At 36.1% G+C, this 26,174-nt stretch overlaps 4 protein-coding genes across 4 annotated transcripts; 1 reads left to right on the top strand and 3 right to left on the bottom strand.

Annotated features, from left to right (window-relative positions):
• Window positions 1-856: 856 nt before the first annotated feature.
• On the bottom strand, window positions 857-7,093 carry K444DRAFT_525108 (uncharacterized protein; the record flags this gene model as incomplete). The annotated part of the gene is made up of 4 exons (XM_024874415.1): window positions 857-1,021; window positions 1,334-2,126; window positions 5,933-6,577; window positions 6,675-7,093. Coding segments are annotated over 4 exons (2,022 nt in total), but the record flags the coding sequence as incomplete, so codon positions are not given.
• Window positions 7,094-9,532: 2,439 nt separating this feature from the next.
• On the bottom strand, window positions 9,533-11,111 carry K444DRAFT_627895 (ammonium transporter; the record flags this gene model as incomplete). Its single annotated transcript, XM_024882859.1, has 3 exons — window positions 9,533-10,075; window positions 10,136-10,952; window positions 11,005-11,111. 3 exons carry the CDS (start codon window positions 11,109-11,111, stop codon window positions 9,533-9,535), a joined length of 1,467 nt encoding a protein of 488 aa, XP_024739956.1.
• K444DRAFT_356821 (uncharacterized protein) lies at window positions 10,981-12,208 on the bottom strand. Its single transcript, XM_024872143.1, has one exon. It carries the CDS (start codon window positions 12,071-12,073, stop codon window positions 11,396-11,398), a length of 678 nt encoding a protein of 225 aa, XP_024739957.1. The 5' UTR covers window positions 12,074-12,208; the 3' UTR covers window positions 10,981-11,395.
• Window positions 12,209-13,925: 1,717 nt separating this feature from the next.
• K444DRAFT_586562 (S-adenosyl-L-methionine-dependent methyltransferase) lies at window positions 13,926-15,725 on the top strand. The gene is made up of 9 exons (XM_024877982.1): window positions 13,926-14,155; window positions 14,210-14,259; window positions 14,316-14,398; window positions 14,455-14,477; window positions 14,537-14,555; window positions 14,607-14,738; window positions 14,797-14,857; window positions 14,907-15,461; window positions 15,514-15,725. The coding sequence occupies exons 1-9, from the start codon at window positions 14,015-14,017 to the stop codon at window positions 15,539-15,541; spliced, it is 1,092 nt and encodes a 363-aa protein (XP_024739958.1). The 5' UTR covers window positions 13,926-14,014; the 3' UTR covers window positions 15,542-15,725.
• The last annotated feature ends 10,449 nt before the right edge of the window (window positions 15,726-26,174 follow it).

Here is a 26,174-nt window from a genome sequence, read left to right on the forward strand (position 1 = left end):
ATGCGGTGCTCTCCTGTTCTCCACTAATGAGATTGTTCACAAGGTGTAGTAATTCTGCAGCGCCTGAAGGAAATCGTTCCCCAAAAACAGCATCAACAACAGCAGACACACTGTGAAAAGCATTGTGCTGCTTCAGGTGATCCTCCTCAGAATTACCCGGATTAAGTTCCAATGATGTCGTCTGGCCTTGAAAAAGGTGCCGAAATTGTCGATTCTGTGATCGAATATCATATGCTGGACAATAATGTGGGCAGCAGGCCCTTGGGTCCGCACCATTTTCCAACATTACTTTGATAGCCGCTTGCTATTCCACGCAGTCATCTTCTAGATCCGGGACCCACCTGTCGAAGGCTACATGAACGTAGTGAAGAACATGTTGCCAGACTGTGGCTTCAGCCACTACTTCGTTTGGGTCTGCACCGTATTCGAGAAGCATCTTGATGGTGTTGGGATATGGCCTTGGAAATCCGACCTTTCCCCACCATATCCAGGAGAAAGCATGAGCAAGCAATGGAAGTCCAGTATTCTCTTTCACAGAGATAGCATTTGAAGCAATTTTTGTTCGTAGATAACAAGCCAAATTGTGCTGGATGGCTGCGACGAGGAAGTTGCCAGTCCACATCTGAGGAAGGTCACGAGAGACTTCGACCTCCTCAAGGCTCCAATGTTTCTCTGCCCGAGATTTTGCGTCGCGATCACCAATGCCGTGGTTCTCCCAGAAGATGCGCAGGACTCGATCAAGTTCATCCAGGAGGGAGACTTGCACTTTGCTGGTCGCCACTGTACAACGAGAGGCTACTTCCAGAGCAGGTTTCGCGACTGAATAGATGCTACCGGTCCTCGAGGCTAGAGTGGTGGTCTTGAGCTCCATGACATAAAACATAAGCAGAGAAATTGTTGGATCAAAGTCAGATCCAGCGGCGTAACTCAAAATTCCCTTCCAGATCTCTTTTTGTTCCAGATAGTCTTTGACTGTGCGGTGAAGATATGATATGGGTGACTGCTCTGGGTTGTGTTTTGGCTTATCACCAGTAGATCTTTTTTTCGGAGGAGTGAAAGCTACTTCCGGACCTGCAAGTTCTCTTGTCACTTGCTCATGACTTGAGTTGGGAGAGATCTGATATCCAAACTCATGTACGATCTTGAGAAATTCCTTGACCGATTCCGGCGAGTGAGTGTGGTGCGAGAGTTGGGTTTCAAGAAAGAACAGGTCTCGAGTTGGGACTTTGTGGCTGGGTGTGGGTTGATCCACCGTTGAAGGGGGTTTTTTCGGCAGCTGGCGACTCTTTTCTTGCGGCTCGTCCTCTATCTCGTCTTGGTCATCATGCTGCACCTCGCAAATCTCCAGTAATCCTTTTGTACGGCTTTTCAGTTGCGTTACCATTCGAATGTGACGTTTCAGCTGCATTTCACGCTGTTCCTCCGTCATAGGTTGCGGTTGTATTCTTGCATTCATCGTTTGGATGAATTCTGCATTCAATGCTCCCTCAAGAGCGATAGGATCCAATTTACGGCCGCCGTCGACATCGCTAATGGAGGCCCTGAATATTTGAAAGATCTTAGAGGACTCTTTCTTATAGATCGGATCGATACCGTTGAGCATATGGCCGTATAGAGGTTCGAGTTCCGGAGGGAGCTCTGATAGCTTTTGTTTTAGATAGCTGATTCCATCAAGGTTCCTCAAGCTCTCTAGAAGCGACCTTATGACAAGGTACACCCACAAAAACACACCGGAAGCTTTGTCGATGATTTCTTGGCAAAGTGCTGATGTTTCTTCGGGTTCCTCTTCGGCAAGATCAACCATTCTCTTGTGTTTCACAAGTGTGTCCTGAAAATAAAGCTTGATATCATCAACAGTCAAATCTTGTAGCTTGAGTCCAGGGACCCCGTCAAAGATATCCTCAAATACTGGCCAGGGACGACTCGAGAGGCAGAATTTGACATGTGAATACTTCGAAAGGTCTTGGAAGTATGCCGCCATATCTGCATGGTTCCCATCAAACTCGTCGAGTCCATCAATAAAAAAGCAGAGATTTGTGCCAACGCTCTCGGGGCAGACAGATCCGAAAGACTGTCTGCCCCGTACGATCGTCGGATAGTTCGATTCTGCCGCTCCGCACTGCTCGCTATCTTAATTAGTATGGTAAGCCCCGCAATCTCAAGATAAGCCCACATGTATTGACTTTCCCGTAATCTACTTTACGAATACTGCACCAATATAAAAATGTATATTGCAATTGACGTAAAACTAGATTATATGCTAAGAAACAGGAAATATATCGTCCACTATTCTCCTTATTTAGCCTTCACCCCATTTTATATATGGTTCGTTTGTAGGAAATCGATATAGGAAACTGACGTTGGAAATTAATATAAAGAGAGAGGTAAAGAATGGTCGAGCGCCTGTAATTAGCATATAATTAGTACTTGAATCGAAACGAGGTTATACTTACTTACCTTTACGGGCTCCTGATTGGAAGATCCATTAATTGAGGAGTCTCCGATATCTTCGGTTTCCTTCTCTGCTTTTGCTCCTTTGCCTTCTTTATCTCTGCCTTATGACGCTCCTGCGATTCAGCCTTCGATGTGAGCTTTTTCGTGCGAACTGGTCGACTTGGTGGGGGTGTTTCTAATCGAGGAGGTTCGGAAGGCATTCCAAGTTCTAGAGCTTGTATAGCCATGGTTTGAGAGATGAATTCGTTATAGGATAGTAAGGAAGAGGAGAACGACCGAGCTAATTGGTTGGTATTAATATTACCCTCGTAGGCAGAGTGAAAATCGTTATCGGAAACGAATAAGCTGACGTCCGGATACTGCGTTTCAGGGACGTAATTGGGATCGTAATTCGAGGCAAAAGAGGTATCTGTATCTGGAGTAGGCGGACTTGGCGATCTCTTGCGATTCCTAAGTGCCTCCCAAGCTAGTATTACCTTTAACGGTGGTAGCGTTTGTCGTAAGGGTATTGAAGTTGAGCTTTCGGCAATAGTAGGATTAATCGTTGCGTTATTGAAGTTGTCCCTATTATCTTCCTCTCCTCTATCTTCCTTACGTTATAGGCGCTCCAAATACTCCGATATTAATTCCTGCTATATATTCGACCGCTCTGCAATATCTTCGTCTATTAGTAACTTAGCTATCTCTTGTAGCTCCTTCTCTCTTTCCTCCTTCCGGTGTCGTCGAGCTTTATCGGCCTCTTCCATGAGAGCAAGCTCCGTACTAGTAAGTGCTCTTTTACGGCCCGGTATAAATGTCAGTTTCGGGGGAATTAAGGCGTCTGGAAGACGAGCTAGTATAGCTTCTTTCGATTTGAGTAAAGCATCTTATCGTACGGCAAGCCTCTTGTTTAACTCCTTAAATGCAAGAGCAAAATGCTCAGTATCTTCAGGTGGAAGAGTCTTGTATTTCTCAGCCATAGAAACTGCCGTATTGAGTATTATTTCTCCCCTATAGCCCCTAAATCGATTACCGGTATATCTGTCTTCTGGAGCTTCGATTATGCCGTCAAGGTTGGGGTTATTAAGTCGCATTTCCCACGATTTATGGAGAACTTCGGGGCTATCGTAGAGCCAGCGGGAATCGAAGAGAATTAAAGGTAAGGGTTGTTTAAGAGATATAAAATATGCCATCTAATATTTATACGGAATACCGAATCATAGAGGTAATTGGTAGTTCTCCTGGTACCTATGTTCAGTATTAAAGAGATAATCGCACTGCTCTTTCTCTAGTAAATCGAGAAGTAATTTAGCTTGTACGAACTCTACCATAGCCTTCTCCAGGGCAAAATGCGTGATTTTAAAGAGGTATAGCTTAAAGAACTCACGATTAACCAGTTGCGGTACAGAGAGACGCTCCTTATTGATCTTATTATTGTAGTCTTGTGGGAGTGCCTTAGCTCGCTTGCAAATGATCTCAATCGTACGACTAATAGGCTGGTTCTTGCTTAATCTAATAGAAATAACGTCGTGAGCCTTCTCTACTCGTACTAAAGCATGGCAGCCAAGATTTGGATAATAAGAGGTATAAGTGCAATAAAAGGAGGGCTCTTTGGGTTAATAATAATCGAGTAAATATAACTATTCAGAGGGTTTGAGAACTGCCAAAATCGCAGTACGTAACGAATTTAGCTTATTAATAGAATCGGCCTTTACCTATTTCCAGATCAAATCCATGATTTTATTACGAACTACGCCCTTATATCCTCTTTGAATTAGCTTCTTCTTAATGGCAATAACGGCATGCCATTTGCAGTACTATAGAATCATTTTTGTATTGCAAATAGTTATAGAAAGCTCGAGTTGGCCGAGGTGATTGATATTACCGGTGCTAGAGTCTTTGACAAGAGCAGGAGATAGAGGCTCTGAAAATAACTCTGTAAATGGATTATCTGATTCGTTATTAAAAGCTTCCTTCTTCTTCCCCTTCTGTAGAGCTCTATGAGCTTTAATAGCTTGTAATGCGGCAGATTTAGCTATTGCGGCAGTAAAGCCCGTAGCAAAATTACTATATCAGATAGCAGGTCCAGGGCAATCGTAAAAGAAGTAGGTTATTTATATCTGCTTGCAAAAGCGGAAGAATCGAGCTGACTCATTAATATGGAAGAGGTGTATATAGGTAAACGTCGAACCGGTATTATTAATTCTAACTATACTGCTAAGAAGCATTCTCTTGTCGTTCGTATTAAAGGTTATATCTGATTAACTAATATGCCGAGAGATAAAGCGACGGCCTTAACGAATTTGCTCTGCGTTTATCCAAGTAATAGCCTGAATAATTCGATCCTGCTTCGAGCTATCGGGGCCGTGGATATATAAATCGTCGACGATTATATGGAAGCCTTTGTCTTGGAGAATGGTGAAGATTAAACGAGCTTGCTCCTGATTAGTAAGATTAGTGGTTTGCTCTTTATAACAGAGATTATAAAACGTCTTTGTATTAAGCTTTAAGCCCTGCTTTTGCAAGATCTCTTTTGATATCGCATACCCAATTGTGCCTCTATGGGCTGTTGTAATTCGAATAGCCTCAAGACGACTAGGATAACGAGATATATACGGAGCTAGCTGAAATGGATCTGGAGCAGGTGGATAGGTATGAATTGTATATTGCAAGGTTCCAAATACCCAATTATCCCTCTTTCTTTTCTGTTTGCTTATATAAAAGCTTACTTTATAACCCTGCTGACGTATATTTGTCCAGAGCCGTTAGTGTTTATCTTCCCCAAGCTTCCTAAAATTACGAGTCTTTTTGGAGTAGTAGATATAAAGGAATCGAGCCCGAATATCAGTCGATGACGAGATAACGAACGTATACCCTTGGGTAAAGGCCCAGTCCTGGAGGTGTGCAAAGGCGGAATTTGGATCGGAGACAATAGAACTAGCTTCAGGGGCGACTCGATGGGCTTCGGGAATAGCCTCAATTACAGTTTCAATCTTACGACGAAGTCCGGCGTTAATCATATTAGTGTTATTAGTAGTGAAGCGTTACTGGGAAGAGGAAAATATGGAGAATTGGTATGTAATAATACTAGTAATAGTCCAGCCCAATTAATAATAATAAGTGGGAGCAGACAGCTTGCGATTATGACGATCCTCCCGATATCGCTGGCTTGTCCTTACCGCCAGATGCAGATATACTCCTGAAATAGGAGCCTACGGAGTCAGGTTGCATATGGGGCTGATGTGCTTTGATAATACCATGGATTCTATACTTGATTAAGCGATAGCTAGGTGGATAAGGTTACAGTACGCGGGGTAAGCTTACGCCTCCCTATACCGCCTTATATTACGTTGATATTACGGGGCAGACAGTCTTTGAAATCTGTCTGCCCCGAGAGCGTTGGAGATTTGTGTTGCTAGCAGTAAGGCGAATGAGATTTTCAAAGCATATTTTCAGCCTTGGAAGCTTCCATTCTTCGGAGAATCCTGAGTCTGGAGACCTGAAATACTCTTCCCATTCTTCCGGAAAGACATCTGGAATGAGCCAAGTCTCAATGGAAAGTACCTGGAAAAGTAAGGATCGAAGCAAGCCAGCCTGTGACCGCTGCTCAGGGTTTCCACCATTCCAGAAGAAAAAAGTTCCGACCCTCAAATATTTACCCTTTGACCAATTATAGAGGTTACTTGTCGTGTCTGAATGAGTTGAGATGAACTCCATGAGCGTTGACTTCCCTGAACCGGCTTTGCCTTGAATCCAGTAAAGGCCTTGACCAGATATTAGCCACTCCTGGAAGTTGTCCCAGGGTTTGTCAAACTCAGTCGGATCTTTGAAAATCCATTCGAAGGTATTTCTATGCGCTTTTGTGATTGATTCCAGCCGATCTCGCATCGTTTTAAACTTCAAAGCTTGCAGGAGGCTTTTTTCAGCAGCCTGTCTCCTCTTTTGGAAATCAACGTTGATGAAATATTCTCGTGTCCTTTCATGCTCTGCTTTCTGATGCAGTTTGAATTCCTCAAACTGATGAGCGATATGGTTGCGATTTGTCAGGCGGTCTTGAACGAGCATTTCCACGATAAGCGCAGAATCCTCGCCAAGAGTCTTGAAACCTTCGTCTTGACGAAGAGAAATGAGACTAATTTCAGATCTACAAAAGTAAATACATTAATAAATGGCCCACAAGAGAACAATCGTAAATCTGGGACCATGCGTACCTGAGATAGTAGAGGACATGTGAGTCCAACTCGCTTCGAAGCTGCGATAGGCGTGCTGCTGCTGCATCCAACTTCTTCTTCGACCACACACTTTTCAGCGCTTGCCGACAGCTTTTCCATCTTCGTTGTTGGGCAATCGAAGGTACCTTGAGCTTGTCTAGTCGTAAAAGTAACTCGTCGCTCAGAGAAATACACTCCATGCAGATGTCTTGCAGTGCTTGGTCTTGCTTGGTCACTGCAGTATCCTCTTTGGGCTTCAGAGGGACCTTCAACCCTTCAGCTAGGCTTTGTAACCGTATACTGATCGTCTCATTCTCATAGTTTCCTTGTAAGATCCCATGCGGCGACTGGTATATGTGTCGGGCCTTCGAAACGATTTGGCTGCTAAATTCGACGAATTGAATGACAGAAGCAGCAACGGACAAAGCAGTGAGTGGATCAAGAGGCATGGTTGAGCCAGTAGAGAGGAATCCAATTCAGAACTCTTTCAAGAGTCAAGCTTGACGAAGAATCAGCCTCCCTAAGGCGGGGCTGAGCTGTCTTATCTATTTTGTGTTCGAATCAACCCTATGAACTGCCTTGCCAGCGAAGCACCTCACACGTGACTCGACCCAGGAGCCAATCATCTTTTGCATCTTTTACTTGAAAGTCCGTGTACCAGATACTTTGACATATTGAACTACATTCGAGCCTGTGAAACTAAACTTAACATCAGTACAGCTAACTTGAATTGTGATGTTCTAGGAAGACAACCTGTCAGCCCTGACCTAAAAGATTTATATATCAAGCCATCCCCCAACTTCAGTATTTCAAGCCTTGTCTACACTTGCTGAACTTATCTCTGAGTATAAGCCAAATCTAGAAAAGCTATGATTTGAGACAGAAGGTGAAAGTATCACCATCCCCCACGCAGGATCAACCACTCCACCATCGTTCAGAATCCAAGGCGTCGACAACCTCAACAACCTCCCAAAATCCGGCATCCCCAACCCCGTCACCGCATCCACCCCACACTCGCATTCCACCCCGCGCCAAGCAAAACAGGACTACCATTCATTCCATCAAAGAAATTCGAATACCCATTACACCCCTCGCTCCAGCCCCTCGTAACATCATTCAATCCCCACCTCCCCGCACCATATAACCACGGATTCAGGAACCCCAACGTCGGCAACCCGCTATCAATCCTTACCGAATTCAACAACGCGATAATAGCATTAAACGTAGGAGCAGCACACGAAGTACCTTCATACCCAGAATCCCTTCCTTGATTCATTACCCTGAAATTCAGCGCTTGCGCCACGACATCGGGAAATCCTTGCCCCCTAGAATTATACCAGCCTTTATTCTTGCTCCCGATTTTACTCAGATAGGCATCGACGGTATATTCTTGATACGCGGGTCTAGGCCAGATGTCAGAGAAGCCGCCGGAGGAAAAGTAGACGGCTTGTTCGGGCTCAATAAAGGCTATGCCTCCTACGGAGGTTACCCAGGGACAGGTGGCGGGGAAGTTGGGCTGGAATTTCGTTTTATTGTGGCCGTCTTTGGAGAGGCAATAGTTTCCTGGTCCAAAATCGTCGCTAGAGAAGAGGATGCTTTTCCCTCGTGCCCCGAGCTACGCGAAGAGATTATAGACTTGGGTTACGTAGGAGAGGGAAATTTCTTGCTCGTTTTCGCCGTAGGAGAGGGAGATTCAGTTGGGAATTTGGTTATTAGGGAGTTTGGCGAGGGCGAGAAGGAAGTCGAGGTAAGGTTCGTTAATGTTGGGTGCTATTGTCGGCAAGTCTTCGTCTGGAATTAGGAGGCCTCGACCTCTAGTTGAGAATTCGGTTACGGGAATCGGGTAGGCTACTAAGAGAATATATTAGTTGTCGAGATTTGCTTTCCCGGAGTCATTTGCGCAAATGAGTTCGCCATGGTATTGGGAAAAACTAAAACGACACCCCCCCCGGGTGTCGATTAGGGGTGTCGATTGGGAGCAAACTAGCCACTAACCCAAAGTAGAGGCGCTCGGACAGGAACACCAAAACTCTGGCTTTTTCTTTATTTTATTTCAATTTTATAAGGAATTAATATAATTTAATGCTTATTTTATTTTCTTATAGCGCTAATTAAGGGCTATTTAAATACGAACTATTAATAAAATTTGAATTAGTAATAGCTCTTTAAATTAAAGAAGTTAAAAATTTCCCCTTTTGTAACCTAAAAGTAAGCTCAAGAAAGCCTAGAAATTTAGCGAAAAAGTCCCTAAAACCAAATATAAGAGCCCTATAAGCCTATAATTTATAAAACTTTATAAGGCTTAAAAATTAAAACTTAATTAATTAGTATATAAATTCCCTTGAATTAAAATACTATTTTAAGGAATCTCTTTATTATAAGTTAGGAAGCACGTGATTACAATATAAGATTTATAATATACTAGCTTATACTTATATTAAAAAATCTAACTTAAGATTTTTAAAGAGCTTAGGTAGCCAATTACAAGTTGTCGACACCCCTAATCGACCCGCCCTCCCCCCCTCGGGGGCCTCGTTTTGGTTTCTCCCAGAATATGGGTGGACAGAGCCTGACTAAGCGGAGCGATCGCGCTACGGCTAAATGAGAGATCGTACTGCAAGAGTACTTCAACAGATGCATTTTACTTTTCATTATCCTAAGTTTTTTGATAATGATTATCTAGAACTAGGGGTATGTATTTAAATTATTATTCAAAGCGGTAAAATGGTATCATTTCAGATCAGATCAGATAAGATCAATTTCCTCCTCCATCCAGCCCAACTCATGCAATACTCAACAAACATCCCCTATCAAGAGGCTCACAAGAACAACCCAAATATCGAGCTTCGCAGCCTCGTCCCAGCTCCGTAATGCTAGCATACTTGAGATCAATCGTGCTTGATCTCCGAAGACCCGGTCCCATTCCCAGTAGCGCTCTTCTCATGCGCAGCCCCGGCATGCGGATCGTGCCCGATAATCGCACCTCCCATGCCCAACTCGCCCGGTCCCGTTTCGCTTCTCTTGATATAGTGTCCAGCCAGCAAATGCTCATGCGCCTCGCATGGGCCGAGGACATACGCCGCCTCGCCGTGGATCGCATCATCACCAGCCAGCAACTCCGCCTCGCTCATCCGCAACGGGATGCGCAACACGTACTTGATGAAACACATAATGAGCGATGTCCAGACCATGTTCCATGCGATGACGAATAGGGCGCCGTAGAGCTGGAGGTACACTTGCTTGCCGTTGCCCTCGATGGCGCCGCCGGGGTTGGTGAGGCCGAAGGCGGCGCAGCCCTCGACGGTCGCGAAGAGGCCGACGCACATCCCGCCCACGAAGCCTGCGACCATGTGGGTGTGGAAGACGCCGAGGGTGTCGTCGATTTTGCGGAAGTAGGCGACCTTCTTGCCCATGATGTTCATGCTTAGCCACTGCAAAGTTCTCTGTTAGCTGGAGCTGGGGAATTGGTCGGGGAATTGGCAGGGACGTACTGGGATGGTGCCACTGGCAAAACCAATGCAGATTGCTCCCCACCCGGCAACAACACCAGCTGCGGGAGTGATCGCCACGAGACCAGTGACCATTCCTTGCACTGCACCGAGAACAGAGGGCTTCTTGTAGTAGATCATATCGCAGATTGTCCAGCAAAGCAGAGACATGGCGGTCGCCACGTTAGTGTTGAGAACGGCTGCACCAGCGTCTGCGGAAGCGGCGTATGGATCACCACCATTGAAACCGTTCCAGCCGATCCAGAGGATGCCTGCTCCGATCAATACACAAAGAATGTTATTTGGACGCGAATCTTCGCGATCAGCCGCCAGACGTGGACCGATCCAGTGGGCGCCTACGAAACCTGCTGTCCCAGAAGATATGTGGATGACATATCCACCGGAATAATCGATCACGCCGCGCTGGAAGAGGAATCCACCGCCCCAAAGACTGTAGGCTCCAATTGTGTAGGAGAAGGTGATCCAGAGCGGGACGAAGATCATCCAAGCGTGGAAGTTCATGCGGCCCAGGAAAGCACCTGCCATGATGACGATGGTGATGGCTGCGAAAACAAACTGGAAATACACCATGGTGCTGAGGGGGAAGTTTTGGCACAGAGCGGCGGATGGCAAGCAGGATTGCTCAAGTTCTTGGGCCATGGTCACGACGGGACCGGGGCGTCCGACGAAGGGTAACATGTATATACCGAATCCCATCTTGTAGGCCCAGAGAACCCAAGTAATGAGCGTAGCTGCGAAACCGTAGAAAGCCATGAACGCGCTATTAATCGCCCATTTACTGCGCATGATGCCAGCATATCTAAAAACGTTTCTGTTAGAAAAGGCTCAAGTCAGGGTTTTTGGTTACTTACAGGACGACGAGGCCCGGCACACTTTGCAGCGCGACAAGCGAAGCTGCCGTCAACTGCCACGCATTGTCACCGGTGTCCAACCAGGGCGTGGTGAAATTGGCCGCCATGACGAGGGATAGCCAGCAAAAACCGAAAAGTTGTCGATTTAAATCCAATTACTCTCTCAGAAGTGTCGATTTGTTGCCCAGCCTCTAGGAAGCGCGAACGAACAGCTGCCCGAGATCGAGGAGATTCTGGACGGAGGAATAAACGAGACAGACGACTTTCCTGCAAGAGCAATCAATCAAGCTCCAAAACCTTTGGAGCAGGGCGAGGGAGCTTTTAACTTTTCAGAAGCTCTGCTGGCTTATCCGTTATCTGGAGCTCAGTCGGCCTCTGGCCATCATTGGAATCATGCCATCCTTGAATAATGAATGAACATAACATGGGCCGGGCCCGGTTGAGGCAGGTGCGGGAACAAGGATACGGCCTGGCGTCGTCCTTTGGCCATTGGATGGCGCGAATGGTCATGCAAGGGCATGAGGCCGTGTGCAGCGATCGCAGTCGTGTAGCATCCCCACGCCCGGGCTCTCAGCGAGTGAGCAGTTCGTGTCCCGAGTGGGGCGGTGTACGGATCCGTAACACGACACAGTACAGTATTTCTAAAACCATCCCATCCCATCCGATGCCGCGTCTGTGGTAGCAGGGTGAGTGCGTGGCAGTGACCTCCCTCCGAAGCTTCGCGTTGGCGAGACATCAGACATGCTCCTGCGCGGATTTTGTTATTGGGAGGCGGGACCCGAAAATCCCTCGTGTTCCGTCTCGAGCTGTCGTCGAATCGTCCTCTCGTCTGAAGCATTGAAATGACGTCCTCTTTAGCCGTGCTGACTGCGGCGTGCAGCCACCGCCAAGAGACCGTTGACCCGGATGTTGAATAGCCTTTGCGCTCGGCCAGCCTCGACGGGCGCTGGGAAACCGAAGCACTGAAGTCACGGATGGGGCGCCAGGCCTCCCCAACGTGCGTCGAACGGAAGCCGATCTGCTCCGTGCTCAATACCTGGGGTTCTTCGAGCCAAATCCAATGCGTCATAGCCACGCCACAAGAGCTTCGGAGCCTATGGATAACAGAGCTCTTATCTGCGCCACTTCATTGCTCATAGAATCGTGTGCAGGCGTTCCTCGGTTCGTGGGTTGGAGTTGGCTGGCGGCTGCTGGGAAGACTTCCACGGCCAATGTCGTCGTCGAGTCTTATCAATGGCTTGTCCCTGCCGCTTGACGCGCAGGGAGTCGGCAGGGGCCCTTGCGGGAGGACAAGCTTTGTGGGGAGAATCTTGGCCGCTCATTAGTCGGCTTGGCGAAGAAGGCTTGATGGGTCTTAAACCGCATCGGATCCTCTGGAATCCCCTTATCTCGAGCTTGTGCCAGCGTTTTTACACTTTGGGTTCGCGATATACTGAAGCGGAGGGATCCGCGCTGCTTATTCGTTGGATAGGGATGATCTTGTCATTTAGACGACAAATGTAAGATTACAGCGAGAGAGCGTCCGCCTGCAGCTTTTGGGACGGCGGAGGTATGGATAATTAGAGATGCGGGAATCTGTCAAACTGCTTCTGCGCAAGGCTGACAAGGTAAATCGACAAATGATGACGTGGGCAGCCGGGATGGTGACTTCCAAAGAATACGGGATAAGGGGTACGAAAGGAACGGAAGTCAAGTGGAGACGGTGAAGGATTCAAGCACGTGCCGCTGATATATTTCCTCCAGTGATGCAAAGGGACTTCCCTCTATTCATGTTACGCTCTTTTTTATCTCAAAGATTGCACTGAATGGTTCGTTCATCAGACCCCGGATTTGACAGTGGCAACAGCTTCTCCCCAGACTTTTATGCCAAGAGAACCAGCCAAAGCGCGCAATCCCTGGTACCGGTATATTTGGAGGCTTTGGATGTAAGATCATTTTTCCCGGTACCGGCATAAGCCCAGTCCATAATCAGCAAGCTTGAGAGAAGCAATATGGAAGCTGTCAGCAGGGTTAATGTCGCATGGCGCCGTTATCTGCAAGCAAGATAAAGTGGAGCTGTCAGACCACGTGATCTAACGCTACCGGATCTGCAAACCTGGACTACCAGCAACAAATGCAGTGTGGCGCCTTAGGCAGCTAAAAAGACTAATAGAACACAAAAATCAAAACCAAAATCAAATGCACAGCAGAAGCCAATAGGCTCGGCGCAGCCCACACTTGTGAGATATTCCGAGCCAACAACAACATATCTTTTGCTAATTCAACCTCGTCGAGTCACCTCGAGCCAGATAGCTTGTCGTGCCACAGGTAAAACCGACAACTCGCGGACCTGTCGCCCAACAGAAACACTCTACAGGTTCCAAGAGCGGTGAGTATAATGGATGTGCAACAAGATCATTAGATCGACGTTGAAATAAGAGCTTCATTGCTCCCGAAAATCTCGCTATAGTCGGTCCGATCCAGAAACGACAAAAATGAAAGAAAGCCTACTATAATACTAATTAATATACATTGTATTAATCGGAATTATCGTGTAGCTTATAGTAATTAATTCCCTGTTCTCCGATTGTTAATATCTTTAATATCGTGGGAGTTACGAAGCACGTGATTAAAAATATAAACTTTTGTTATTTTATATTCTCTCTAGTAATAACTCTTAAAATTTAAGCTTTTACTACATATAATAAGCTTATAGAAACTTAAGGCGCCATATAAGTCTAAGTTTAATATACTACTTACTTAGGTACACGTGACTGTCTTAAAATATTTTTTCGCGTTTTATCATAACCGAGCCACACATCACTCAATCCACATTCTGCCCCGCTCCATTTATGGAAGGCATCGAATTGGACACTTTACTGCTTTGGGACTTCTCCGTACCCCGCGTTCATAACAACCGTTCAGATAAGCGCGGAACTAGACATCACCCAACGACACTCTACTCTTCAATTATATTAGCGTTACACAAAAGATCCCCATTCGTATTTTGATTACTTCAGTTTGGCGCAGCATGACTCCTCCTGCGACAACGGACAAGGGTAGTGAGTTTGAAGCAGAGAGGGTATCCGCAGCCGTTCCCAATGAAACGACGGGCGGTGTGGGTGGTGCATCAGTGACAGTGTTGCCGCCCGAGCCCGTCCATGGGTTGGATGTAAGATACGCTTAGCGATCCACAAGAAAGTGTATTCAACTGAGATTGGAGTAGGTTGATAATAACAGTGACGCCGATTCTGCAGTCGACGGTGTGGAGGACTTGTAAGTAAATCAACTCTTTTGCCTTTCAGGTTGGAGGATGGATTGACAACAAATAGCTCGTCAACGGCTTCAGTTCGTTCCAGTGTGTATGATTATATCGAAGAGAATGGAAGGAGATATCATAGATTCAAGGAAGGCCGTGAGTATTTTCATTATTAGTCTTGTTAGTGAAGAAAATGAAAATGACTAGCGTAGAGTATCTATTACCAAATGACGAGGTGAGGGGAGATCCTCCTTTTTCTGGTGATATTCAACTAATGACACTCGTCGAATAAAGTCAGAACAAGAAAGACTTGGTAAGCATACATGCTGTGACTTGAGGAAGACTTGTTTCTGATATCTTCCAGATATTCAACATAATCTCATGCTTCTTGCTTTGGATGGAAAACTACATGTTGCACCAATCGAGAACATGCCAGGAGGCCTACATAACGTCTTAGACATCGCCACTGGAACAGGAAATTGGGCCATAGATTTCGGTAGGCCGACATCCACACTCTCCATCTCTAGATATCTGAAAGCTAACTAGCATCCCAGCAAACGCATATCCAACAACGAGTGTAGTCGGAACAGATCTCAGTCCCATCCAACCAGAATAGTTCGTCACCCCCAGCCCATTCCATTCCACACTAAACCTCACTCCACAGCCTTCCCCCAAACTGCCGCTTCGAGATTGACGACGCAGAAGACGACTGGCTCTTCCCCGTCCCATTCGACTACATCCACGGCCGCGCTCTCATCACATGTTTCAGATCCCACCACACAGTCTTCACCCACGCATTCAACTCACTCCGCTCAGGCGGCTATCTCGAACTCCAAGACTGCGATCTCCCCCTCCGTTTCATAGACGATAGCGGTAACGGCACCGCTCTCGGGACATGGAGCCAGCGCCTTATGGCCGGGGGTGCAGCACTCGGGAAAGATCTCACGAGGGGGAGAAGGTATAAGGAGATTTTGGAGGAGATTGGGTTTGTGGATGTGGTGGAGAAGAGGACGCAGTTTCCTATTGGGACGTGGGCGATGGGGAGGAAGAATAAGACGTTGGGGGCGTGGATGAGGCATGATATGTTGACGGGGCTGCAGGCTATGAGTATGGCGATTATGACGAGAGGGTTGGGGATGGCGAGTGAGGAGGTGGATGGGCATTTGGTGGATGTTAACGCGGAGATTGAGAGTAATAGGGTACATGCTTACTACTCTATGTAGGTTTCCCCACCTCCTGTTGGGCTTCTTTAGATACTGACTTGGAGGCAGTGTGTTGGTGTATGCTCGCAAGCCTTAGGGCGTGAAGCGCATCGCAGTGCCACATACGACAGTATCTAGATGTAGGACGAAGCACTGTCTTCTACCCTCCTCTTAGCTTCTGGTATCATGGACACCTACAAATACACCGGACAGCATAGTTATGCGGATAGCTACTACGTAGACGAATAGAAGTTCCCAATCCGCAATTCTTTCAGGTTCAGTCGACAAGATTCCCACCTGAAAACTCATCTCATTTACTCAACTCATCTTATTCAAACCCTACGACCATACAGTTATATCCGACACCAGTCTACTTTATTCTCCTTTATGTCCCCTGCTTGTATATGCCAATTTAAAGCCCAGACAAAAACATCAATCCATAACAGAGATAACAACAAGCAGCGTCATAATACTAGCCGGTATGCCTCTACTAATGAAATGTTTAACCTGTAGGTTGCCTGTGCATCTTCCATCATAATCGCCGCTGTGTGTTGTTAGTGATTTTAATACTATATAAAGGAGAAGAGGAATGAAAGGGAGGACGTACTCATATTAGGAAACCCAGAAGTAGGTAATCCTATAGCAGCATTACACATCAACGCACTCCCCATAACCAATAACCTCGGATGCGGCTCCTCCATTCCAGCCCCAACACTGTGCACTAACGGGAGGATATAAGTGCCGCAACAGTATGACTGATAAAAGTAGCAACCACTAAGATCAAGCAAGCAAAGACAGCAAGAACGCCGTAAAGAGAGCAACATCACGTGAACCTCGAACCTCCCATTTCGTCTTCTGCTCCTTTTTGTGTATCCTGCAAGCATTTTTGCTTTATAATGCCTGGAAAACCAAGGCAATGAAAGGATGTCTTGAAGATCGCGTATCATTTCTAAAGTTACCGTGCGATTATTGATGTTTTGATGCACCAACCCCGACCTCGACCCCGAGCTACCATGTGAACGTCATCAAGGCCGTCAACAGCAAGTCATCTATGTCTTCCCACAGAAGCATCCGAAATCGCCCAAAGGTTCCATTGGATCTCAGGAAACGCACTCCCCAAGCTTGTATACAATGTCGCTCTGCCAAAAGACGATGCAGCTCCTATAGAGGAGACACATGTGCGGTGTGTCTTCGAAGGGGTCAGAAGTGCGAATTTGGGAAGCTTGAAGCGACTACAAGACCCAAAACTCCACCACTTGAGATTCATAGGTGAGATTTGGTTGGATGAGACCACCAAGAGAGGCATGATGTTGACATCGAGCACCAGGTCTGAGATTGCCTCCTTGTCCGAAAATGTTGTAGAAGATGGGAGACGCACCGAGCACAACAATGGTTTGTTGACATCTACGCTTTCGAGGAATATCTAACGTTGTGGAGGTCCAGCAAGCCAGATTGTAGATGCAAGCTTTCTGGACATTGCCTCCAACACAGTGTCTGAATTCGACGTGGCCACTGATCCTCGCAGCGACACATCCCCCAATTCACCACCTTTCCATCAGAACCTAGTAAGGACTCCTAAATCAACACCAGCCTTAAAATATACTAATGGGAAACAGCCATCTAGTGATTTTAGTAGTACTTCAGACTTGGAAGATTTCATTCTGAAGCAAGTGATCGGTCAATTTCCTTCGATAGAGGTCGCCATTCCACTGTTTGAAATTTTTCATCAACATTGCGAAACAAACTACTTTTATTTCGACAGTGAGTGGTTCAAGGACTTGGTCAAAAAGCTTCTACGCAACTCCTCCAGCGGCCGAACCGCGGGTTGGCTGCGACATCGTGTGCCTAATGCTTGTGGTGTTAGCGGGTGCCAGCCAATTCACGCATTTGAATCAGATGCAAGATTCCTCGTTTTCAGATGCCACAACAGACGAGATTCCAGGACACGTGTTTTATCGACTCGCGCAGATAATCATGCCCAGAGCTATCGCGATGGGTAGTCTTGCAAGTATCCAAGCATGCCTCATTGCGGGAATATACTTATTGCCATCTGATGAACGGAACACAGCATATGTCTATCTTGGAATTGCTTTGCGCATGGCGATTGCCAGTCGCATGCATCGGAATACTCATACAGAACGTTGCTCACCACGCCTCCTGGAAATTCGAAACCGTGTTTTCTGGCCTATATACTTGAATGAGCGATATGTCTCGGGACAGTCCATTCCAGGGTCCGACTGTCCCTAATTCCACCGATAAGCTAGGCGGTGAAGCGTGTTTCGGCGCTTTGACAGCTCCCCCGCAGCCCACCTATACCCCTATCGGAACACCAAAAATTTGTAGTTTCTTTAAAGTGCTTAGAAAATTTCGAAAACTTCTAAAATAACTAAAGTAAGATCGTAAATTATAATTTTAACTTGTTTTCTTTGTTTTATAATATAATATAATTTTAAATAATTAATAAACTCATTTATTATTAATATTATAAGGCACGTAATTATAGGGTAATATATAAGTAATACTTGCAAGTATAACTAATTTCCAAGAGTTGATTTCAATAAAAGACTAATTAATGCCCCTTTTCAAAGCTAGAAGCATCTCTCTATATATTTCCTACTACTTAGCCAAGTATTTAAAGCCCTTTACTTAATTAAAAAATGCAATTCCATATAATTCATATAATTCCGATATAAGCTTTACCCAAAATAGGAAATCAGATCTATAATATCTAATATCTGCCCTTATATTATTATATATACTTATTATATTAATTTTCTCTCCAGGCCCTTATTTCCAAGAGGCCTTAGAAAACTATAAATAGCTTTATATATATTCTTTAAAACTTCCCCAATTCTCGATTCTCCTTAAAAACTTTATATATTTGCCTTATTATTATATTAAATAATAGATTTAAGAATATAATTTATTAAATCTGTCTAATTAATTTATAAATTACTTCTAGTAATTTCTCTTTATAAAGGTAATATAAATATAATATATACTATTAGATATAAAGTTTATTTAATCTTCTAATTAGTTTATAAATATTATTTTAGTCTTTATTTACAAATTAGTTATTACTTTATTAGTTTAAAAGCTTAAAAAAATTAATCCGATCTTCTGATTTATTTATAAATTTATTCTTTGAAATTTTCTAGACTTTTCTAATATAAAGCTAGTTTCAAATTTGTAATTACTATTCGGGGAAAAAATATTATAAAAAGGCCTCTTTTTTCTATTAACTAACTTTTTTTCCCTTAACTATAATATTATATCTAGCTCTTTCTTATATCTTGCCTTTCTTTTTTAAGCCTTCTTTAAGCCTTTTTAATATCTTCTTTTACTTCTTTATTTATTAAAATAAATCTATTTATTAGTATTAATAAGTTTATTACTTTTTATTTAGCTAATACTTCTATAATATTGATTTGCCTTTACTATCTTTAATATTTCAAGAATATTACTAAAAATCCCGAGATTAATTATATTAAAAGTAATAACCGCTCGGTATATAACTGCTATTACTTTAAAAATAGGAAATATAATTCTATAAATTATGATTTCTTTCTTTATTTTCTATTCTAATATTATTTAAAGTTTTTTTAATTATATATAATATAATTAAACTGCTTTCTTTAAGCTATAATTATAGCTAAGTACCTTTCTTATTCTTCTTTTAAATAAGAAAAAGCTATCTCTTTTTTATATATATTAAGCTTTATATACTTCTTATATTAAAGCTACTATTTAAGGCTAATAAATTCCTCTAATAATTTAAGATATAAATTAAGTAATTCTTATTAATTTAATATAATACAAAGCACTTTTAAAAATAAGAATAAAAATAAGAATAATAAGAATAATATTAAAAAAAACTAGATATAAAAATAAAGTATTTATAAAATATAGAAATTTGAACTTTTTAATACTTTTTATATAGTTTTTTAAGAATAAATATATGGCTTTTTAATAGTTTCCTAATAAAAGCATTTATTTTTATATTTTTATTTAACTAATAATATTATAATATTACTTTTATTTAAATATTCTTATAATTCTTGAGCTATACTTTCTAGATTATTTAATAATTCCTATATATTATTTGCTAGTAAATAGCCTTTTTAATAAATAAAATACTTCTTTTTCTTTTTGCCTTCTTTATAAGCTATAATAAATTTCATTCTAAATTTCATTTTATTTTTAATTTTAACTAGTTCTGGTTTTATTATAATATTAATTTATAAATATTATAAATCTAATATTATAGTAATAATTCTAAATAATATATTTATTTATATATTTTAATAATTTTTAAAACTTTAAAAGAGCCAAAATATTTATTTATTAGCTTTATATTAAAATAAAGCTATTAAATATTCTTTATATAAAATATAACTTTATTATTTATTTTAAATTTTATATTAATATATTTTTTATTATAATGCTTTTTTTTATATATTTATTATTTCTTTTTATTACTTCTCTAGTATTTCTTATTTTATTTGAATTCTTTATATTCTTTTTTATATTACTAGTTCTCTTCTTTCTAAAATATTATTTTTAATATATAGTTTAATATTTAAATAAAATTTATATATTATATAAAATAGAAATATTTCTATTATTAAATATATAAAATTACTATATATAAATTTTATAAGAGCTAGCTTTATTTTCTTAGCTAAACTAAAGCGAATTTATATTTGAGTTATTTAACTTAAAAATAATCTCGACTTACTTATTTTCTTATTATTATAAGATCTTTTATTAAATTAGAAAAGAATATTTTATGGTTTATAACTAATTTTTATAATCGAATTGCGGCTATAATTATTTTATTATAGTTTACTAATAATAATTATTATAAAAGTTTAATAAATCGAGAAGTATATTAATAAAATAAACTAGAAAGTTAAATAAAATAGATTATAAGTACTCTTAATTATTATTATAGAAATAATATTACTTATTAAGATCTAAATATTAGCTTGAGCTTTATAAAGCTATTTAGTAACCTTTTTTTAGAAGTTTATAAAGCCGGAGCTATTATAGACTAAAATATATATAGCTTAAAAACATTATAAATATATTTATATATATATAAGTAGTAATATAATAATAATATACTTTAGTAGTTTATATATACTTTTTATTATAATGAAAAAGAAAAGCTAGATATAGGTTTTATAATATAAAAAGAATTAAAATACATTAGATATCTGAATTTGAATTTAATGAATTCGTTATTAAAAGATACTATAGCTACTATTAATTTTCTTTTTTATTATTAGTAGAATATTATTTTATAAGGCTAATAATATGAATTTATTTATATATAAATAATAGACTTTTCTAGAAAAAGCAAGAGTTTATAAATATAAAAAATATATTATATTTATATAATTAAAGTAATTATTTAATAGCTATAAATATATATATATAAATAAAGATTTAAAAGAGAATTAAATTCTAATAATAATATATAATAGGCTTATAAATATTATAAAGTTAAAAGCATTTATTAATATAAGAAATAATAATAATAAGTAATTAAAACCTTAGAAAAATAATTATAAATTAGTGAAATTTTAGTTATTATAATTATAAGATAATAATATTAAAAGAAAAAATTATATAATTATAATACAAAAAAAGAAAAGAAAAATAAAAGCAATTTCTATTTAAATAATTTTATTAGAATTATATATAATAATCTTTTTTATTATATTAGTTAATTAAGGCCGAATATATTTTTATATAATATTAAAATTAATTTAAAAGTTAATATATTAATTAAAAAAAAGGCTAAATAATTAAAAGGCTTATTATTTCTTTTTTAAATATATATTTAATAATTGAACCTAATTCTTTATTTATATTTAAAATAAGATTTCTAGAAAATCTAGAAATAATTATTAAAAGAATTTCTAAATTATAAAATATTAAATTATTTGAATTTGGGCTTAATAAGAAGAGATTAAATAAATAGGCCTTTATTATATATTCTAGTTATTTAAAGAATTAAAATACTTCTTATATTTAATATCTTTTTTTATTATAAAATCTCGTGGCTATTAACTTATAAAACCTATATTTATTAGCCCTTATATATTTAATATTATTTATATTAAGAAATATATTTATATTATTCGAAAATAATAAAAGTATTTAGTAATTTTAGCTAATTTAACTAATATAATTATAAATTAAAACTAATACTTTTGTTTTTTAATTAAAATATAAAAAAGTAAATAATAATATATAATTTTTTTTAAGATATTATAAATATCTAGTATTATATATTCTTATATTAAATAATGTTATATATAAGGGATTTAAAAATATAAGTATTAAATTATTTTATTTTATTTATTTAATAAAATATATTATATTTGAGATATTTTAAATAGCTAGATTATAATACTTATTTAAAATTTAATTAAAAATAAGGCAATATAATATCTAAATAGCCCTATTAATAAAGGGCTTAAATATTTAATATTAAGTAATCTCGAGTAGTTATACTTTAATTATTTTCTTTAATTCAAATATATTCTTTTATTTTCTTATATAAAATATTTATAATAAATTAAGTAATTTAATTATTAAATCTTAGTTATATATTACTTAAATAATAAATATTTAATTTTAAATAAAAGTAAATTAAAAGTTATTATTTTATTTATTTAGAAAAAGCTAAGTATATATTATAATTTTTAGTATTTATATATATTTTATATTTAAAAGTACTATTTATAGTTTAATATTTTATTATAATAGATATATATAATAATATATAAATAGATATTAGATATTATAAATCTAATTTTCTATTTTAAATAAAGTTTATAATTAGAATTATATAAATTATATAGAATTATATTTTCTAATTAAGTAAAAAGCTTTATATATTTAGCTAAATGTTAGAAAATATATAAAAAGATATTTCTAGCTTTAGAAAGAGGCATTAATTAGTTTTTTATTGAAATTAACTTTTAAAATCAATTATATTTATAAGTATTATTCTATAACTTATTTATTTTAATTATTTATATATTATTTTATTATTATATATTTTATTATTATATATTTTATTATTATATTATTTTATTATTATATATTTTATTATTATATATTTTATTATTATATTATTTTATTATTATATATTTATTATTATATATTTTATTATTATATTATTTTATTATTATATATTTTATTATTATATTTTATTATTATATATTTTATTATTATATATTTTATTATTATATATTTTATATTCTAATTAATTTAATTTTCGGGAAGTAGTTTATTATAAGATAGTCAAGCTATTAATAGATAAAATTACTAATAGCTAAAGTATTAACTAGAAAAAGTATTTCTATTATTACTAGAGTAATTTATTTAGATATTTAAAAAAGCATCTAGTTAAATACTCTAGCTATTATCTAATTAGAAAAAGGAAATAAAACTCAGATATTTCTAGAACTAGCTAGTAAAATAATAATAATAGAGAAGCTAGTAGTAGCTTATTATTATATTACTAAATTAGAAGCAAAAATATAATAGAGAAAAAATCTAAAAGGGCTAAAAGCTTAAATCTATTATTTTAAAAATATTCGAATATTTAATAAAGAACTTATTATACTTCTAGTAATATTCTTAATTTATAAAGCTTTAAAAATCCGAGAATTACTAATTTATAAAGGAAAAAATATTAAGAAAGCCCAGAACTTCTTTTATTAAATAAAGCTAAAATAATATAAAAATAATAGAATTATTTAAACTATAAATATAATAAAAATTATATATTATATTTTTTATTTTAAAAGTATAGCTAGAGATATCTGGAAATATAGAAAACAATTAGTAAATATTAATATTATAAATTAAAAGATCTTTATTAAGTTTATAAAAGATTTTATTTTAAATATAGAAAACTATAATAATAATATTTTTATTAAATTCAAAAATATAAAATAATAGCCAGATTAGAGTATTTAAAGTTCTATATTTTATTTAAATAGTTTAATAAATAATTTAAAATATATAAATTTGCTATAAAAGTAAAATAATTTATTTAGTAATTTAAGGGAAAAGATTCGAAATAAGATTAATTATTAAGGAAATATTATATAAGAAAGAAAGAAGCTTATTTTTATAGCTATAAAAATCCAGAATAATTTAAATTTATTTATTTAATAGAAATATAATAATAAGCTAATAGAATAATAAAAGAAAGAAAATTAAAGAAAGAAAAAAGAAAATAATAAAGAAAAATAGAAAAGAAATATATTTCTATTATAAAATTTATAAAACCGGAATAGTAAAGATATAATAATAGAATCTAATATAGTATTTATATTAGAATTTATAAAACCGAATATAATTTGCTTTATTTACTAAAAGAAGAATTATTATATTACTATTTGCCTAAATAAAAAAAAACTAACTTATTATAATTATAATAAGTCTGGCTATAAAATATATAAAATCCTAGAACTAAAAAAGCCAGAAAATAGATATATTTTATAATAGTTATATTTATTTATATTATAGAGAATAAAGCTTCTAAAATAAAATAAATATAAAATAAATATAAAATTAGAATATTAATTAATTCGAATATAGAGGCTAATTATATAAAAAGAAAGATAGCTTTAAATATAAATATTTTATTAATATTAAAAGTAATTTCTTTAATTTTATTAAAAGAAAAAAGAATCTATTTATATAAAAATTATATTCTTGAAATTACTACTAAAAATATATTAGAGAACTAAAAAAAGGCTAACATATAATTTATATTATATAATTTTAATCTAAACTAAATTAATATAATATTTGAATTTCTATAGCTTTACTAAATTAATTCTCTAATTTCTTTTAGGGAAATAATATAAAAATATTAGATTTAATTATAGAAAATTAAAGTTTTAAATACTAGAAAGTTTATTAAAATAATAAAGTACAAAATATATATTTTTCTATTAATTACCTATTTTATAATAAATAGCTAAAAAATTACTATTATTATTATTATAAATAGAATAGCTTTATTTTTTAAGATATATTAGAATTTTTTTCAAATATTTTCTATAAAAGCTATAAATATATTACCCGATTATTATATAATGAAATATTATATAGATCTGAAATTAGAATTTTAATTACTATATAGTTCTATATATATTTTATTAAAAAAAGAGCTTAAAGTTCTTTGAAAATATCTTAATACTAGCTTAAAAAAGAAATAGATCTATTATTTTATTAGCCTAGCTAGTATTTTAATTATATTTATTCTAAAGAAAAAAAGCAGCCTATATTTATATATTAACTATTAGAATTTAAATAGAATTATTATTAAGAACCGAATATTATTACTATTTATTAGTAAAATAATAAATAGGTTTTATAAAATAAAGATATATATAGAACTAAATTTAAAAAATATTTATTATTAATTATAAATTCAAAAAAAATAGTATTTTAAATATTATATTATATTTTTTAAACTCTTTAATATTTCGGTAATACTTCAGATATATATTAATTATATACTAATAAATCTTATAAATATTATTTATATAATTTATTTAGAATAATATATAATAGTAGTTTAATATATATTTAAGTAATTATAATAATACTAGCTTTTTATAAACTCAGTAAAATATAAGTTTAATATAAAGAAAATAAAGTTTTTAGAATTTAGAATTTAGAATTAGTTTAGATAATATAGAAATAGAAGCTAGCCGGATTATAGCTATTAGAAAATAGCTAGCTTTAAAAAATAATATTCTAGAAATTTAAGTATTTCTAGATTTTACTAACCTTTATTAGAGATTTATTTATAAATACTTTAGAATAGTAAAGAAATTAATTTATTTATTAAAAACTAATAGAAAACCGTAATATTACTTTAATTAAATAAATAAGGCAAATAAGACTTTTATAAAGCTAAAAGTTATATTTATAATAGTATTAATTCTTTATTATTTTAATTTAGTTTTAAAGATTTATATAGAAATAAATATTTCTGAATTTATAATTATAGATATAATTTTTTAGCTTTTTAGTAAAAAAATAGAGGCCTAATAATACTTTATTATCTTTTATTTAAAAAAGATAATTATAATTAAATACAAATATAAAATATATAATTCTAAATTCTTAGCTATTATTTTAGTATTTTATATTTAGTAATATTATTTAATATATATCTAATATATTATTATTATTAAAACAGATTATAATAACTTAAAATACTTTATAACTAAAAGAAAATTAAATAATTAATAGATAAAATAGGCAAAGAAACTAACTACTTTTAACTTTATTTAAAAGTATTACTCGAAATATAATAATTTTACTAATAAGCTATTAAAAAATCCAGACTTTATAATAGATATAAATAAAGATATTTTATTACTTATATTTTATAATAAGTTATAAAATATAGAATAAAGAGCTTTATAAATAATAGTAATAGAATATTATATTATTTTTATAATATTATAATATAAGATTTAGAAAAGAGAAAATAGAAATTTCTTAATTAGTAAAATACTAAAGAATTCCGAAAAGAGAGCTTATTTTAGTAATAAAATAATACTAGAAATATTACTACTTGAGTCTATTATTAGTATAGCTAGTTATAAATAGTATATATTATAGATTCTAGTTATATAAATAGCTGAATTCGAAATAGTATATAAGAAAAATAAAGAGAT

Source organism: Hyaloscypha bicolor (genome assembly GCF_002865645.1).
Source record: "Hyaloscypha bicolor E unplaced genomic scaffold K444scaffold_53, whole genome shotgun sequence".
NCBI lineage: Eukaryota > Fungi > Ascomycota > Leotiomycetes > Helotiales > Hyaloscyphaceae > Hyaloscypha > Hyaloscypha bicolor.